This window comes from Telmatherina bonti, assembly GCF_933228915.1.
Source record: "Telmatherina bonti genome assembly, chromosome: 7".
Taxonomy (NCBI): Eukaryota; Metazoa; Chordata; class Actinopteri; order Atheriniformes; family Telmatherinidae; genus Telmatherina; species Telmatherina bonti.
The window spans coordinates 23,943,745-23,958,785 of NC_136625.1; the positions used below are offsets into that span (position 1 = coordinate 23,943,745).

Sequence of the window (15,041 nt, forward strand, 5' to 3'; positions counted from 1 at the left end):
AAGAGGTCATCTTAAAAAAAAAAAAGGTCAGTTAACACCTAGCTTATCTTCACATGCTTGGTTAGCCGCCACCTGTAATCAGATCTTATTTAGCATTCTTTGCTAAAGAAAAAAAAAAAAAGAAAAAAGAAAAACAACAACAGAAATAATTTGTCTTTGCTCTCAAGTTTATTATATATTGCTGGTTTGACTGATTATAAGTAACAGGTTGCTTTCCAAACCCATTTTTTTCATAAATTAACTACATGAATTATGTTAGAATGTCAGCTGTGTTGTAGATCCTTGGAGGATCTACAACACAGCTGACACGTTTCCTGAGGAAATGTGTGTACATACGCCTGAAGAGTGTGTAGACAAGAGTGGCCATATGTTGCCTCAACTATCTCTGAGTGTGGTCTGAGTGTTTCAGGCTCAGTGCATCCTTAGCACATCTTGGGGGTGTTTCCAGATATACTAAAAGCCGTCCACCTGAGATCGGATCTCCTGAGACATTATGCTAATGTCAGGTGTGATGAGGTTAGAGATGTGGATGAAGTTTCATTCACACACTGCAGCAGAATGAAAGCAGGTTGGCACATATGCGTTTAGGGATGTTTTCCCTCTTCTTAAATCTGATGTGCAGGTATGTCAAGTCCATCACAGTTTAGAAAAGCAATCTTAACCTTTCTAATGACGTCTCATGCCTATAGGGGCAGCAACAAGGAAGACAGGTGCTGGTAGGAATATCTGCTTGTGTGTCAGCTGATAGGGCTGTCATAGCCCGGCATGTCATGCATCATGTCATCTAAACTGTACTTTATGTTTTGACCAAATAGAGAGAAGCGCTGCGTCGTTAGGAGAATGCGAGCATGCTGGCTCCTTGGGTATACACACACACACACACACACATGTTCCATAGGTATCTTAATATTTGTGTGTTTGTGTGTTTGCTTTTGTCATTGAAGCTAAGAGAGGTTGAAAGGCGAGGTCATGGGGACCCAATAACAAAGCTCATCCGTCAAATCCATGTGACCCGAGTGACATTCTCTCAGCTTCGCTTCAGTGCTCACACTATGCGGACAGCCCTGTTGTTTCTGTCATTTGTCTGTTTACTATTAGCATCCTTTTTCTCCTGTCACTGGCTTCAAGCCCATGTGGGTTTGGGTTTGTCTATTCCACTTGCAGTGAAATATTTATGCACTCAGAGTTAAGGGGACAGGGTCTCTGAGTAAACAGCAAAGAAATGGGTACATGTCCATAGAGACCAGGCCAAAAGCAAACAAAAGGGACTTTTAATTAGGACAATTTTGCTTGTTTGTCTGCTCTCAATGTATCAACCAAATTGAATGTATTAGAGTTTATTAAACAATTAAGTAGCATGTAGAGTTTCCTGTTCAGAAGTCCTGTTTCCACCTCACATACACACAAGGATGAGTTACTTGGGCAGTGGCCAACCATGATCTCCAGCACACCTCACCAATTCATGTCTTAATTAATTTCACAGTAAGGCATTTAGATAACTGCAGAAGCCGAGAGCATCCGTGCTTTAAAATTTTCCCAGCATCATTATCTTTAGATAAGGAATTAACTATCTCCTTATCTTAAGGTAACAAGTGTTGTCTCAAGATAACAGTTTAATTATTTTAGAAAACTGTGAAAAAGCAGAGTTCTTTCTTTGTTAGGAGTTTAGAAAAAGTCACTCTCTTGACGTAACCAGAACAGGATATGTATAACTTGACCTACTGTTATTATTTCTGTCCAGTTGCCAAAGTTACCACTTAAATGTAGTGTAGTCCACTCATTTTCATTTTAACCAGATCATCTTGGATTTTTGAAACACATTTTTTTCTTTCTTTTTTTTTATTTTATGATGCAGTAGGTGGGTATCTTAAGAAATAAAAGCACAGTATATCATCTTTAGATTCATATTGTTTGCACTTTAGGGGTCCTCACTTTCACTCCCAGTGGCATCAAAAGAAAATTGAGCCGATTAAATGTTTTCTTAAAATTTGATAAGACTTTGGAAGTAATTGCCTGCATCCCACATCCTGTGAAGAAATTACAGGACCAAGGTCACTGTCTAATATTAGAAAATAATACAAGAAGTGGGATAAGATACTAGCTGGGATATCTCACATATTATCATCATGCTGTAAAAAAGGAAATTAAAAAAAAAAAAAAACTGTGAAAAAAGAAAAAAAAGGGAGCAAGTCAGAGAGAAAAAATGTTTGTTCAAATTCAGGGATATCAGAGAAAGTCTCCATCAAGCAAATGCATCATATTAAGAGAACAGCTGTTTTAAAGGAACTGATGAACAGCGAGATGCCGATGTGAATGAAATCCCAAGAACCTCTCTATGCAGGTTACTCCTGATGCTTGCTGATTTGCATAGATCAGTATTTTAGTTCCCCTAACCAGTGTTCAATAAGAGAAGCTTATGCAGCCAGCTGATAAATAGTCCCTGTGATGGAATAGCGTGGGGTGTACGCTGTCTTTCACCTGCTAATTTCTGGGATAGGCTCCAGCTTCCTGCAACACTGAATTTGACTTAATTGTAAAGAAATTGAATAAATGAAATTAACTTATTATTTATTTAGAAGAAATTATCAAAAAAGCAGATGCATTATATTACAGAACAATTTACACGCACTCATGTGCTCCTGGCAATGGAAAAGAGAGATTCAATAAATAAAAAGACTTAAATATGAAGAAGAAATATTGTCCAGTACAAGTGTACACTTATAGGTATAAATTTTGTGTTTTGTAAGAGCACACATTTTCTTGTAAGACCCTTACAACTTCATATGTTTGGTGTAAACTTGTGGAGACAATGAAAAGATTTGTGCATCAATGACCACACAATCTACAACAATCCAAAAAGTATGAAGGAATTTAATTAGATTAAATTAGAAAAACACCAAGTCAATTATTTATTAAGACTTACATTTTGCTAAATATGATTTCTCGAGGAGAGAAACACTAAAATGTAAAGTAATGAGTTAAAATAAAGTTTAGCCAAATATGCTATCAAGCCAAATACAAGGCAAGGCAAGTGTATTTGTATAGCACATTTCATGTGCAAGACAATTCAAAGTGCTTTACATAAAAACATTGATGTGTTGCAGCGATGTGCAGAGAGCATTATAAACAAAAAAAAATAATAAAGTGTTTAAAAGAAAAATAAAGAGAATAAATAAAAAAGAAAAGGAAAAATGCTTAAAATAAAAATGATAGTGTTGGAAATTAACAGTTACTTTGCTAAAATACAGGGAATAAAAAATCTTTATTCATGATTTAAAACAAAAGAGTTTCAGAGAACTTGCAGTTTTCTGGGAATTTGTTCCACATCAGAGGAGCATAAAAACTGGACAGCAGAAGCCATGCATTTGTCTTCTCTTCTACTTTATATACAGTATATTCTTCTCCATATGGGCAAATCAGTCATAGCTGCCATTAAGTAAGACGCTATGAAAAACCCTGGACAGATCATCAGGTTGTCACAGTGCAAACACAGAAAGACACAGAAAGCTTGCACACAAGTAAACCAAGTCAATTCAGAATCTCCAATGGATCTGACCTGCAAGTGGACCAAAGAACCAGGCACTTAGAGAAAATTCATGCAGCCTCGTGAAAATTCAACGCAGGAAGTCTCCAGTTGAGGTTTAACCCAGGAACCATCTTGCTGTAATGCAACAATTCTAATCACGGCACCACAATGCTGCCCTCAATAAACTAAATTAATGTCAAAAGATATTTTTTGTAGTAAATTGTTGTTCAGTGCGCAACAACTGTAAATTCAAATTTAAGTGTTTAACCATCACAACCACAAAATAATCATGATTTCTCTAAATATGAATCAGATTTGGATTTCATGTGGTTTCCTTTTTCTCATTTAAATGTTATACGGTGAACAAAACCTATATGAAGCAGAAAATGCTTCTTCTCTCCTGATATGAAAGTTGCTGTAATGTGAATGAAATTCACTTGCAGCACTTTTGAAACTAGATCAGATAAGAGGTTTCTTCAAATATAAGCCATACTTTTTGGTACAAAAAAAAAGTTAATCACTCTGAAGAAGAGATTAAAGGGACTATTCTGCATAACGTTCGTTTTAATTCTACCCTCTATTTTTCTTTAATGTGGGAGGGAGATGTTTTTAGTTCCATTTTTATTCAATTAAAGTCCATGTTAAATTAGTCAAACACTCTCCCAAAGATTTGGCATGACATTTTTCTATCCATGAAAAGATCTACACAATTTACACAAAGTTTGGGATACTCACATTTCAGATCACGTCACAAAATATGCAAAAAGATAATGCAACACCATTGTGATAACATGCATGTAGGTCATTGAGAATCCTCTCGTTTAAAACTTTAGAGAAAGTCAAATTGAGTTAATCTGTAAAGGTTACAGATATTGTAGGTAGATTCTGACAGCATACAAATAGTCGATTATCTCTAACTTTATGTGAGTTGTGTATGTCCCTCGCTTGCCACTGGGCATTTCCATGAGTGTCTGAAACACCAAAAGCTTGGTCAGAAATCCACTTTCTTTTTGCTTATGCTATTTTTCTTCCCATCTTTCAGTGTCGGTCGTCCTTTCTGTCTCTTTCTTTATCCATTCACCCTTTTTTTTGCTCTCTCTGTTTGGGCAGTAATCCAGGGCAGATCGTAGCTCTCAGGATTTCATTAAAATGATGTTGATGGAGCACTCTGCCCAGCCTAAGTAAATGTGCTCAAGTCCATTTGATTGTGCATTGTTTGGATGTAGATTACTGGAGCTGGAGAAGTAAAGACATGGAGAAGAGGGAATTGGATAGGAAAAATATTGGAGTGGGAGATCTACATATTTGTATTCCACATGAGGGGAAAAACTTATTTGAAATGGCTTCTGTGAAGTGAAAAATGCTGCATGAAAGTGGGAAGTGGGTGTCGTGAAGGTTTGCATCGTCGCCTCAAAAATTGTCAAGTCTGGGCAGGGGCGGGGGGGGGGGTTAGAACTGAGATCTCTGTGTTTAAAAAGTTTACACGTTTTCGCACGTATTCGCATGTATGCTCCAACTTCCTTCCACAGTCCAAAGACATACATGTTAGGTTGGTCACGCCCTAGTTCTACCTAGGAATAAGCGTGAGTGGTTATTTGTATCCTTTGATGTCTTGGTGACCTGTCCAGCTGCCCGATGACCCAGCATTGGATGGAGAGAGTATGGGTTTGATGGATGGATGGACAGATGGACAGACAGTCGATTGATGGATGGATGGATGGATGGATGGATGGATGGATGGATGGATGCATGGATGGATGGATGATTGGATGGATGGATGGATGAATAAATGCATGGATGAATGGGTGGAGGGATGGACGGACGGTCGATGGATGGATGGATGGATGAATAAATGCATGGATGAATGGGTGGAGTGATGGATGGATGGATGAATAAATGCATGGATGAATGGGTGGAGTGATGGATGGATGGATGGATGGATGAATAAATGCATGGATGGATATATGGATGAATAAATGAATGGATGAATGGGTGGAGGGATGGACGGACGGATGGATGGATGGATGGATGGATGGATGGATGGACGGACGGATGGATGGATGGCTGTACTCTTCAACAGTAGGCTCTGTATGACTTTCTGCACCTCAGTGACAACTGTACATTGTACTGTGACTGGTGTATGTGCTCTAAATTTTACTTCACTCCACGTCAGCGTGTCAGTGACAGTCTACATGAGGTTATCTCCACATTGGAGGATTCATAGCTCAGACTACAACACAGACATGACAGGTGTTTCATATCCCAGCTGCAGTATGTGTATCAGTACCTGTACACGTATAACACACACCAGTAAGTGCACACATTGCCTGACCAGCAAATGTTTATTCTTCGTCCCTCAGACGTAGCTGTCATTACAACACCCTTGTTTCACCTTTTTTAAACTGACAGCCTCAGCACATCTCTGCCTTACAGTCACACTTCAGACATATTGCTAGCTGTCACAGCTGGTCACAGCCCATCAGTAGTGGTCACAACCAGGTGGAGCCAGTCACGTACTGTATTCCCACTTTGTTGACATAGAGCTGCCAGCACACTCAAATGTTTGCTCAAGGTTTTCTGGATTGGAATTTTGTGTGCAAATATGGCCGGATGTGTCCTCCGCTGGCATATGTAGGAAGTGAATCGTGGAAATAAAAGTCCCAGCTTTTTTTTGTGGCAGATTAATTTCACATTTTCACACTCTTAGGAACACAACTTTTTATTCAAATTGCCAAAACTTATCAACTAGAAAATAGAGTCCAGCTAATATCTCTGGAAAACCAAGCATTCTGTGTCACCCACTTTATGTATTATCTGGGTAGTTTAGTGACGTATATCATTACAATTTCTCCTCCCAAGGTCCCAGAGTTCTGCTGCAGCAGGGTCTATGCAATCTGGCTCATCTGTACTGTTTCAGAGTTAACTGTCCGAGATAATAGGAGTGATTGAATTCTGCTTTAGGGGCAATATTTCACTTCAAGGCAAACAGAAAACTGCTTGCTCGGTTTTCAGCAGCCACCTCACAGTATACCATATCCAAGGAGCTGAGCTTATGCTTAAAGCCTCCACAAAGCACTTTCTTGCTTTTGTGTAGATATTATGCCTGTTTTAATTCCCATCATCCCTTTTCCTACTACAATCCTCCTGGAATTGATGCTCTTGTTTACTAAAATAAAAAACAGAAAAGAAAAACTTTTACCTCTTTTTCTGTATTCATGGGCTGTTTAGCACTTCATGTTATTAGAGCAGGATTTTGGATGAGCCCACAGCAGTAATTACTAAGAGTTTGCATAGTTGGCTCTGACTCACCCGCCTTGAAAATGTTATTACTAATGTGTGTCTCATTGGATGCTCACAGAGAGCTTCTAGTGAAGCCCATGTCTTTGCTCCAGCCATTTCAGCAATGTATCCTAGCAGGGTTCTGGGGCGTGACACCAGATGTAAGAAGCAAATGAAGGCAGTAAGCAAGTTATGACAAAGAGGATGTAATAGAAAAAATTGGCTTGGAGCAGCTGATTTTTTTGTACGTGTGTGCGTGTTTTGTTTGTTTGAATTTTTTTCAGCTCAGCATTTCTCTCCAAATTTTCCATCTGAGGTGCACCCAAACAAAATGTTTTACATGAAGTATTTCATATTTCCCCTGGAAAAGAAATAGATTGGTCATTTTAGATTATTTACAAAATTCATACTTTGTATCTGCATAGTTTCTTTGACCTTTGACAGAAGGAGGGGCAAGAAGAAGTGCCTCTGGGTCTCTGTTTAGATAAAACAAGTCAGATATGAACTAGACTGAGATATGAGAAAAGCACTGAAGTTGGAGAGGCTTATACAGCCGTTATTCACTTATTGATCTCTTCTCCTCATCCCTTTTTTCCTGTCCTCTCATTTACTCTGTCGCCACATCCTCAGACAGACACGCGCTGCACCACGGCCTGCTTTCTCTTGTCTGGTCTCGTGCATTTCCTGGTGTCCACTCCTTGGTGAAACTGTTGCCTGAGTTTTTTTTGCAGTCTCCTTTCAATGACCGATATTAAGCATCTCTTGAGCCAGTAGCCTCTCTGCAGTAAAAATCATATGACATTTACAGGTACATGTTATTGGTTATTAAATCACATATAGTCCAAAGTTTGAACACACTTTCCTACTGGATTGGAGGAGAAAGTGTGTCCAAACTTTTGACTGGAGCTGTATATAATACCTATTTGTTAAAAGACAAAAAAAAAAAAAATCCATCCAACATAAACACGCTGTATGGAAACATCCTAACAAGTCCTTCCTGCCTCTCATTCTCGTCACTCAGGGTGGTCTGTGCAGGTTTCTCTTTGGTTCGTTTCCAGCACCGGCTTATCTGCAAATGCTCAGGTTCAGTTAATTGGCATTATTAAGCTGGTGGCAAGCTCAACTCAAATGTGAGGGGGAGGCAGTATGAAGAGGGGGGCACAGCCAGGGATTTACGTGTCTGTCGGCCTGTTTGTGTATGTGTGGGTGTTCACAAATAAACACCTCTATCTGTGTCTGCACATATGCTGCCAGTTGGGTGTGTATGTGTGTGGAATTTGAAACAACCGGATGTCAATTTCAATCAGCACTGTGCGTGGCATGCCTGAGGCCCAGGTAGCCCAATTACCATCCAAAATCCTCGGTGCAGAAGCAGAAGACCAGGTTTTAACTTCGCTTATTCAAACTGGGCTGAGAGGAGAAGAGGCACTAGTAAATGTAATGTCAGCTGATGACTGTTCAGAGTTGCTCATGAAACAGACACAGAAAGTTGATTTTTTCTTTATTTTTTATATTTGCTGGTGAACTGAGTGGATGAAGGAGTCGGGACTTAAAGAGATTTAGGGGAACAGAGAGCACAACTTCACTGCAGTTGAAAAGAATTGCGGCTATGTCAGAACTCAGAGGTTCTTCCTCATCTCACTTTCCTTTCTGTTTCCTTCAGGGTGGGAAAATACCAGTGAGGTGGACAGCACCAGAGGCCATCGCTTACAGGAAGTTCACCTCGGCGAGTGACGTGTGGAGTTATGGCATCGTCATGTGGGAGGTGATGTCATTCGGAGAGAGGCCTTACTGGGACATGTCTAACCAGGATGTAAGTGCTTGTAAACTTTTATGTTGTGACTCCTGATTTTGTTTTTTTTTAAATTTTTTTTTTTTAACAAAATTTTAGAGCAGTTTAGAAGTTAGGGATGTGAGCTGTTCATTAATGTGAGAAAGAATATTATATGTGTTTACAAGTTTACGTTTTTAAATTAATAGAAAAAAGCATGTTTTCTGATACTGTACGTGTACTTCAGCTCGTCTTGTCCTCTTCTACAGATATTATTCTGTTTCAGCTTCTGTGTGTTTAAGGTTCCCCCTCCAAAAGACTTCTTTCATGCTTCAGAAATGGTGGAGAGTAACACAGTTGCTTATTTTTTTGTATGAGAATTGCCAAACAAGCCACTTGGCAGGCATTATGTAAATGTCTGTCGTTGATGATGCAGAAAAGAAGTAGGAAGGCAGGTCTGAACTACAAATAAAGCACTGTAGGGTGTGCAGAGACAAAAATCGTCTGCGGCAGAGAATATCTCCGTCTTTGTAACATCAGTGTTTCATTTCAAGTCTTTTTGTATTTTCTAAATGTTTTCCATGTGTTTGATATGTTCACTCCCAGTTTGGAGGAATAGAAAATCATTTTAGGTTTGATAGAGAAACATATCTGTATTTTCTTTAATAGAATGAAAGAAAATAAAGACAGTACCCACAAAAACAGCATCATTAAGCAACATTTACAAAATAGTGACTTGAGTTGAGTGTGATTCATTTGAAAGAAAGCTGTAATAAATCACTCGCCTTTATCAGCCTCATCTAGTGGCATCATCGTCGAAGATGTCCTTGAATCCGACTTTGAAAGCAGACTTATTATGGGCATAGCCTCACGCTATCCCCTTTCCTTCCTGGCTGGCTTTTGAGAGCCATGAATGATTGCTTAGAGCTCTGCTTTGTTCTCCATGTCTGCTTGGACGAGGTCCACTCTCACATACACACACAATCACTGGATATAGTCCCATTCTATGAGGTCTTTCTCCCAAAGCTCCCCTTGGTGAAACGACTAGCCAACCATCAGGCCTCCGTGGACCTCACTCCACCAGGACTGTCCAACCCAGCAGATGTTGTCTCAGTGGGCCAGCAGCAAACACTGCCTGGTGGGACTGGCACCACGCACCATGTCCGCCTCTTCAGTCCACACACGCTCATGTACTTATAACACACACACTTTCCTTTTCCATCATGTATCCTCTTATACACCCACACAACAAACATAACCCCAGCTTTCCACTTTCTTTTTAAATCCATCTTGCTTTATATAGCATCAAAGCCTTGCCGTATACCCCTCCCTCTCTCCTTCATACATGCTATTTGTCAAGATGCTGCTGAGCCGCATTAGAGCAGATTTGGCTACAAAACTCTTTATTTTGCAACTAAATATTTCTTGAGCAACTTTGACATCTACAGATGGTGCAGATTTATGGCTACTGGTGAGCACCAGGTGGGTCATCTTAAGATTTTAAAGAGTCAGAGGTAACGTTGTATCTCCAAAATTAGTGTTTATTGAACGTACATTATATCTAAAACCTATATTTAGCAGAATGAAAGACTTATTTTTCAAGGAGTTCTGGCCAAGACAGACAACTAGGTTCAGACCTGCAGTAGTTAAAAAATATATAGACACAAGAGTTCCAAGTACAAATCCCATGAAAAGAACAATCTCATCTAAACATCTCAGGCAAAAAAAGCATCAAACTGTTTACTGTGCTTGTCAAGTCATCACAACAGTCACAATAAACAGAGGCAGTGATGATCAGTCATAACATTTACAGTCAGATGTCCCTGCATCTCAATGTTTAGAATTTGTTTAGAATAATTTAGTGAGACCAGCTGTTGAGATTCAGGCAGTTTTGGAGTTGTTTCAATGTACAGAGAGCAGCGTTTTTTCCATCTTCTAAGGCTCTAAGTACAGTTTAAAAGTACTAATCTTACACACAGTAACTTATTTTGCTTACTTCATTTAACTTAATTGTGTTTATGGATAAGTATATTGTAAGTAAATTAATAGTAGACAAATAAAGTCAGGGTTTGATTTTTCTTTTGACTTCACCTCATCTAAAGTCTCAAATGTTTGCAATCAAACTTATAAAACATTTTATTCAGAATCTGACTTCCAATATGGGCAGAATTGCCCGAGAGGCTTTTAAGAAGTATGCGTCAAGCCACTGTACTCAGCAGAGTTAATCATGTGAAAGCTGCCCGTTCCCCCAGCAGCACCTGCAGTGACTCTTCCAATGCCCTTCTTCGACATGTGATTGGCCAGTGTCAGGAGGAAGGGCACGTCAGCCTGAATGCAAACTGTCGCTCAAGTGACCAGCAGATGCAATCCTCTATGGGAGTGGCAGTGGGGTGCTGGCAATGCTAAGTGCAGGCAGGGATGAGTGTGCCATGATTACTTAGTAGATATGCCTCATGTCATCAGTCACTATAACTCTCAAATAATTTGTTTTTTTAATTAAATACATTATTGTCAACCTGCCAGCTGGCAGAAAACGGCCGTAACTGACAGCAACTGATTATAATTTCTGTGTGAAACAAGTGTGGTATGTAATGTATGATTAGTATTCTGCAGGGGTTTGTTGCTTAGGAGTGAAATTTGAGCAATCACCTCTTTCATTTTGCTTTAACTGATGCTATGTCCACATTAAATTATGATGTGATGAAAAGGTTGTTAGGTTTCCTTGATCCTGCTTGAATATATGATTGTTATGTTCTACAAACCACCTTCAGGTTTTTGGCAATTCAGTGTATCCATCACTGTTCCAAAGCAGAGGAACAAACTTGGACATGTCCGAAACAATAGTGGGTCGATTGGTTAGCTGTAATGCTAAATAAAAAGGAATGGTTAAAAACATCTGAGGCTGATTATTTAGACTTACATTAATTAAGATCAAGGACTATATTAATTCACAATTTAAACGGTAATGTTTCAGAGAGGGCTTAAAGTGTGTAATAAAGGGAGATATGCTGCTAATGAGGGGACAAGGATCCAACTTTTTCTGATTGGTCATGCAGGCAACTAAAGCTGCTGCGCTACATCCCATGTGCTCTACTTGAAAGTTAAGGCTAAATACAAAACAAATACTTCCAGTTTGAGCGGTCTATTTAAGCTGCGCACTTCCTCCCTACTGCTATGGACTGGCAACCTGTCCAGGGTGTACCCTGCCTCTCACCTGCTAATTGCCTAAAAGCTTCCCCGCAACCCTGAATTGTACTATGTGGTATAGAAAATGAATTAAACTTCTTCCCCTCATTGTTTTTCTGTACATATGACACCACTACCACTGCTGCTACCCTTGCTGAGATGATCACTGCTCTTTGCCTGCTTTGTGTTGAAATCTCCATCTGTTAAGAGAAAAATGTTGTTTAGTATTTACAGCTATATTTAAGTGATTAGATAACATGCATGTGCAAGTGGAATGGAACTGGAGCCTAACTGCTAAACTACAATGCTGAAGCTTTTATCCATCAGTTGAATTGCAGACATGACAGTTTATCTGAATAACATGGTGACATCTGTGCGAAGTTTGCCTCAGTAGCGCATCCTCCTCGTTTGCTTCTGTTTGGGTGGATGATTTGCTTACTTTCACTGTGGCTCTTACCGTCAACGTTCCTCATATTCTCTCCTAGGTGATCAATGCAATTGAACAGGACTACCGTTTACCACCACCCATGGACTGTCCCAGTGCTTTGCACCAGTTGATGTTGGACTGCTGGCAGAAAGATCGCAACGTCCGCCCTCGCTTTGCAGACATCGTTGGTACCTTGGACAAGATGATCCGTAACCCCACCAGCCTCAAAGCTGTAGCCAATATTCCTGCAGTGTGAGTAAAATACTTTTCACACGGCACACACATCCACCCTAAGCATGATGTTAAGTACATGCAAACATGCTTTTCATCCGTTTATATATACAGTATTTTCACATGCTGAGGGCTCAGGCTAATTCAGCTCTGGCATGTTTATTTCTCATACCCTCATAAAATAAACATGAATTTATTACTGTTGATTGCATCAAACGAGCTTTTTATCGTAATTTTTTTTCTTGACTTTGTTGTTTTTTTTTCTTCCTATCCAGGCTAACACCAATTCTCTATAGTTTCACTTCCTTACCTCAAACCCATTTAGTGATCAACTAAAGACGTGTTCTTCAGCAAAAGAAAAATCCTTAAACACATAGAAATATCTAGTTTACATCATTAAAATATCCAGCGTTTGTCACTTTTAGACATCATTAACATTGAGTTAATTAGTTTTGGATATTTTGTATTTGGAACAATACCCACAATGCTCCCTGAATCATCCTGTCAAGTTCAGCCAGATTGGAGGTAGTTTGTCTTTTAAATGAGAGCTTCAGGTTTCTACAAAGACTCTCTTGAATGTCCAGAGTTTGGCTGAGCTACTGAGGGTCATTTAGAAACCCAAAGCTATTTGTTTTGGCTTTGATTCTTGGGCTCTTGCCATGCTGCCCAAGGTGAACCTTTTGGCTCTAGAAGAGATTGAATTTGTGCAGTGGAGCATGTTTGTCTTCGAGGTCCCTCCTGTGCTTTTCTAAAGTTACTGTTTCTTAAATTGCGACAACGTCCAGAACCTGTGTTTGCCTTGTTGCAGAGGTAGGACTTGCCAGGTACTTATCTGCACCGGTGCATTTCTCCTTTCTCACATTTTTGGTCATATAAACAGACAGTATGATAGAAACAGCCCTTTTGCGAGCTCTCAGGCACACCCACGCAAAAATCCCTGCTTCACAGGTACTCTTAATTCTCCTAAAACCCCCACAGCTACATATTATATCAAAGACCTTTTTTTCTTTCCTTCATCTTACCACCTCTTCTCTCCTTCAGGCCTTCTCAGCCACTGTTGGACAGATCCATACCTGACTTCAATACCTTTAGTTCAGTAGAAGACTGGCTTGCTGCCATCAAGATGAACCAGTACAGAGACAACTTCCTCAACTCAGGCTTTACCTCCCTGCAGCTGGTGGCTCAGATGACCTCAGAGTGAGTTCACCTGCTTATGTGCAAATGAAAAACTCCAAACCCATATGGCACTTGATGGGCACACTTGCATAAAATGACTCCATGTCAAGTACATGCATTTCTATCATGAATACCAATAATGACTCGGCCCATTCTATGATTGGATGGGCAATAAAATATCAGCTATTATAAGATAAAATCACATAATAACTGTGACATAAATTGCTAAAAGTGTGTTGCTTTAGTATTATTTTGCATGAACAGAACAGAAATTAATTAAATCCTTTAAATACACTATTTGAAGAGGTATGTTTACCCCACTCCTTGCTGCTGTTTACGTGGAGTGTTTCAGACTACAGGTCATGCCAGAATTTTTCATAGACAAAAATATTGTGCTTAATTTCTTTTAATTAACAATGTTGCTTGGTCTACAAATGTATGGGAATATGTAAAATTATTCAAACACCCATATTAAAAATGTATGCTTGAGGCTTTGATAGTATCCACGCAGTCTCTTTGCAATTCAAAGACATGCATTACAGTCTTCACTCAAGTCATAGAACTGATTTAGTAAATGTGTGTTTACTGCTCATTGCCTGGAGCTTTCTATGAAATTGTGCTTTCACATATGGTTATTATATGACTCTGAATGCATCAAGAAATGATGGTTCTTTTTTGCTGGTGTAATCGCATCTTATTCAATAATCCATTCCTTCTTCATTTTGATGGAAATCCTTTCATCTGTGTCCTCAAAACAAGTTCCTCCTTTTCAATTTCTCCCTGCCTCTTTCTTTCTAGGGACTTACTGAGAATAGGAGTGACCCTTGCAGGTCACCAGAAGAAGATCCTCAGTAATGTCCAGTCCATGAGGGTACAAATGAGCCAGTCTTCTACAACTGTAGCATGACTACAGGAGGCGCTGTGCCAGGGAATGGGCAGCATTCGCAGGACCAACAACAGTAGCCCTAGAATGACCCCCGATCCATCGGAACGCGCCAGAGTTGAGACTATTGTCTTAATCTAATCCACTACCATGGCAACACAGGAAACCAGGGTCTATACCACCACAAGGTTAACAGTCGTCACATTTCATGCCATCCATGCCAGGCATTCAGGGTCAAACTTGGTATTGTTCCTCCATCCTCTGCAAAAGGAACTGTTGTCATTCTGAACTGCATTCGTGTCATTATGCCAAATCTCAGACATCAACACAGAGAACTACTCACAAATACTGGCTGTGTGGTATAATGAGTGATGCTGTACTGTTGTGTTATCTGGACAAGAAATTATTCCAATTGTAAACACAAGACTGAAACATTACGAAACCTGTGACCTGTGATTTTACCATACCATACGAGTGTGCAATGAAGATGCCTTGATCTGGCGAGAAATAAGCCCCAGAAGAAGGAGCAACTACCAGTAGAACCAATTGGAGGGAGTAGTAT

At 39.6% G+C, this 15,041-nt stretch overlaps 1 protein-coding gene across 3 annotated transcripts in view; it reads left to right on the forward strand.

Moving 5' to 3' along the window:
* LOC306758187 (ephrin type-B receptor 1) overlaps positions 1 to 14,503 on the forward strand; it is a gene marked incomplete at both ends in the record, with an annotated part of 159,600 nt that extends 145,097 nt beyond the window's left edge. For all 3 annotated transcript variants that reach the window (XM_079243416.1, XM_079243417.1, XM_079243418.1), the window contains 4 exons: positions 8,469 to 8,618; positions 12,248 to 12,441; positions 13,462 to 13,617; positions 14,395 to 14,503. In XM_079243416.1, coding sequence (XP_079099542.1) covers positions 8,469 to 8,618; positions 12,248 to 12,441; positions 13,462 to 13,617; positions 14,395 to 14,503 — 609 coding nt within the window. The remainder of the gene's footprint in view (positions 1 to 8,468; positions 8,619 to 12,247; positions 12,442 to 13,461; positions 13,618 to 14,394) is intronic.
* Between the last annotated feature and the right edge of the window lie 538 nt (positions 14,504 to 15,041).